Here is a 3,148-nt window from a genome sequence, read left to right on the forward strand (position 1 = left end):
CGCGAGAGTCCCAGGGACAGAGGGAGAGACAGAGAACCCAACTGTCAAAGTGCACGCGCCGGCGAGATAGCCTGAGCCACGAGAGACAGGGACAACCAGGAGAGACAGCTGTAGGCCTTCCGAGGCAATGGCGAGAGACAGGCAGACCGCGGTCAAGAGGGAACTTAGCGCGGAGAGACAGAACCCGCGGGGAGACGCGCGGGGGACACAGGGAGACGCGGCAGCGAGAGCCTCGGGGGACACGGGGACCGACAGGGACACTCAGGCGGCTTGGGATACTGGACAGGTGCACTGGGGACCCCAGAGATTGTCAGGGAGCTAGGCTGAGAGAGACCGGGAGAGACGACGCCGCGTGGGGAGAAGACGGGGGAGCGCACGCACTAGCGAGCGACACAGACCGTGACAGGCAGAGACACGGAGACGGGAGCGCATCAGCAAGAGACGGAGGGAGAGACGGGGAGACAGGCGGAGAGAGACGGAGAGAGACGTGCGCACACAGCTGCAGAGAAAGTGAGCCGGCGAAAGAGTAACGGGGCGGGGGTCGTGTGAGGGGGTACTGAGTCCGAGAAATTGGCTGAGACCTGGAGGGACAGACGGGAGTGACACAGAGACAGGCTGGAACGAGAACGACAGAGTGACGGAGAACGACTGCGCGCACGTGCTAGCGAGACGCTGGGAAGGAGAGACAGAAGCCAGAGTGAGAGACGCGGAGAGTCGGAGAAAACCGGTGAGACGCCGCCACAGACCCCCAAGAGACACAGGACAAGTGCGTTAGTGCGGGACACTGAGGAGAGCGCGCGCGACACGTAAACAGGTAGAGACCGCGCGCGCGCATGCGCCGGCGCCAGAGATCGCTGGAGAGACGCAGAGACCTTGTGGGAGAGACGCGGCGCGCGCAAGCCCGCGGGAACGGCGGGTGGGGGGACCCGGAGACCCTGAAAGAGCGGGGCGGAGGGACCGGGAAAGGAAGAGGAGCTGCAGAGAAACTGCCCTTCCCGTGGGCAGAAGTGGCTGTGGAGGGCGCGGTGGGGGCCGGTGTCCAGGGGAGGAGGTCCCCCGCCCCCCCTCCCCAAAGCGGCCCTCTCCCCCGCCACGGCGGGGTGACTGACCCGGCCCCGGTGTTTCTTTCGTCCCCAGCACAGGCACTGACTGCGGTGCGGTGCGTGGTCCGAGGAGCGCCCCTGCGGCCGCCCACCCTCCGTCACTATGACGTCCACCTGCCCCAACAGCACACGCGAGAGCAACAGCAGCCACACGTGCGTGCCCCTTTCCAAAATGCCCATCAGCCTGGCTCACGGCATCATCCGCTCGAGCGTGCTGCTCATCTTCCTCACCGCCTCCTTCGTGGGCAACATCGTCCTGGCGCTGGTGCTGCAGCGCAAGCCGCAGCTGCTGCAGGTCACCAACCGCTTCATCTTTAACCTCCTCGTCACTGACCTGCTGCAGATTTCGCTCGTGGCCCCCTGGGTGGTGGCCACCTCCGTGCCCCTCTTCTGGCCCCTCAACAGCCACTTCTGCACCGCCCTCGTGAGCCTCACTCACCTGTTCGCCTTTGCCAGTGTCAACACCATCGTGGTGGTGTCAGTGGATCGCTACCTGTCCATCATCCACCCTCTCTCCTACCCCTCCAAGATGACCCCACGCCGGGGTTACATGCTCCTCTATGGCACCTGGATCGTGGCCATCCTGCAGAGCACACCCCCTCTCTACGGTTGGGGCCAGGCTGCCTTTGACCAGCGCAACGCCCTCTGCTCCATGATCTGGGGGGCCAGCCCCAGCTACACCATTCTCAGCGTGGTGTCCTTCATCATCATCCCACTGGCTGTCATGATCGCCTGCTACTCCGTGGTGTTCGGCGCGGCCCGGCGGCAGCACGCTCTGCTGTACAACGCCAAGAGCCGCAGCCTGGAGGTGCGAGCCAAGGACCGTGTGGAGAATGAGGATGAAGAGGGAGAGAGGAAGGATGCGTCCTCGGGCCAGCACGGAGGTGAGGTCAATGTCCAGGAGGGCGGCGCGGAAGCCAAGGAAGGGAGCGTGGAGAGCAGCGCAGGTGGTGCGGCGGCCAAGGGCAGCAAGGAGGTCGGAGAAAGCAGCTGGGTGGCGGGGGAAGGCAGCATGGAGGGCGAGGAAGATGGCACAGCCGCCGGCGGCGTGATGGCAGACAAGGGCCACATCGAAGAAGGCCAGTGCAACATTGACCTGGGTGAAGATGACATGGAGTTTGGCGAGGAGGACATCAATTTCAGCGAGGATGACATCGAGGCTGTGAACATCCCAGAGAGTCTCCCACCCAGTCGTCGAAACAGCGCCAACGACCCTCCTCTGCCCAGGTGCTACCAGTGCAAAGCAGCGAAAGTGATCTTCCTCATCATTTTCTCCTACGTGCTGTCTCTGGGGCCCTACTGCTTCCTAGCAGTCCTGGCCGTGTGGGTGGATGTCCAAACCAAGGTGCCCCAGTGGGTGATCACCATAATAATCTGGCTTTTCTTCCTGCAGTGCTGCATCCACCCCTACATCTATGGCTACATGCACAAGACCATCAAGAAGGAGATCCAGGATATGCTGAAGAAGGTCTTCCGCAAGGAAAAGCCCCCAAAGGAAGACAGCCACCCAGACCTGCCGGGAACAGAAGCCGGCACAGAGGGTGGAACCGAAGGCAAGACTGTCCCTTCTCGTGATTCTGCCATTTTACCTTGAAGCTAGCTCGAAGGCAAAGCCTGAACCCTGCGCTGTGCAGAGACAGGAGCAGCTTTGTTTTTCGTGGACCGCCCCCCCCCATCCCGGTAATGCCAACCCACGCCATTTCAGGCAAAGGCCTTGCACACCTCCTTCTCACCACAAGATAAACTGATGGAAGAGGTAGGAACTGGAGTTTTCCCTTAGAAATGTGCCCGCAACGCATGGACTCGAGGATTCTGACTGAAATTGCCCCCCCCCCTGAAATTATTAGGCTCTAAATTTCTTAAAGCAACAAGGGCTATCCACTTTGGACCTGTGTCTGTCTCCCCAGAGCTACAGCGTTGTTGGCTTTTGCTCTGAGGAAAAAGGAAGATGATGCCTGTGAACTTAAGGACTTTTAGGCCCTCAGGTCAAGAGATTATGGGTAAGGGCTACAGCCAGTGTTCAACCGAAAGAAAAGCAGCGGACC

At 61.2% G+C, this 3,148-nt stretch overlaps 1 protein-coding gene across 1 annotated transcript; it reads left to right on the plus strand.

The window, feature by feature from the left end:
• Positions 1-1,206: 1,206 nt before the first annotated feature.
• On the plus strand, positions 1,207-2,697 carry GPR101 (G protein-coupled receptor 101). Its single transcript, XM_047715161.1, has one exon. It carries the CDS (start codon positions 1,207-1,209, stop codon positions 2,695-2,697), a length of 1,491 nt encoding a protein of 496 aa, XP_047571117.1.
• The last annotated feature ends 451 nt before the right edge of the window (positions 2,698-3,148 follow it).

This window comes from Lutra lutra, chromosome X (genome assembly GCF_902655055.1).
Source record: "Lutra lutra chromosome X, mLutLut1.2, whole genome shotgun sequence".
Lineage (NCBI taxonomy): Eukaryota > Metazoa > Chordata > Mammalia > Carnivora > Mustelidae > Lutra > Lutra lutra.

Coding starts and splice junctions, on each gene's coding strand:
- GPR101 (XM_047715161.1), top strand. CDS start 1,207: ATGACGTCCACCTGCCCCAACAGCACACGCGAGAGCAACAGCAGCCAC.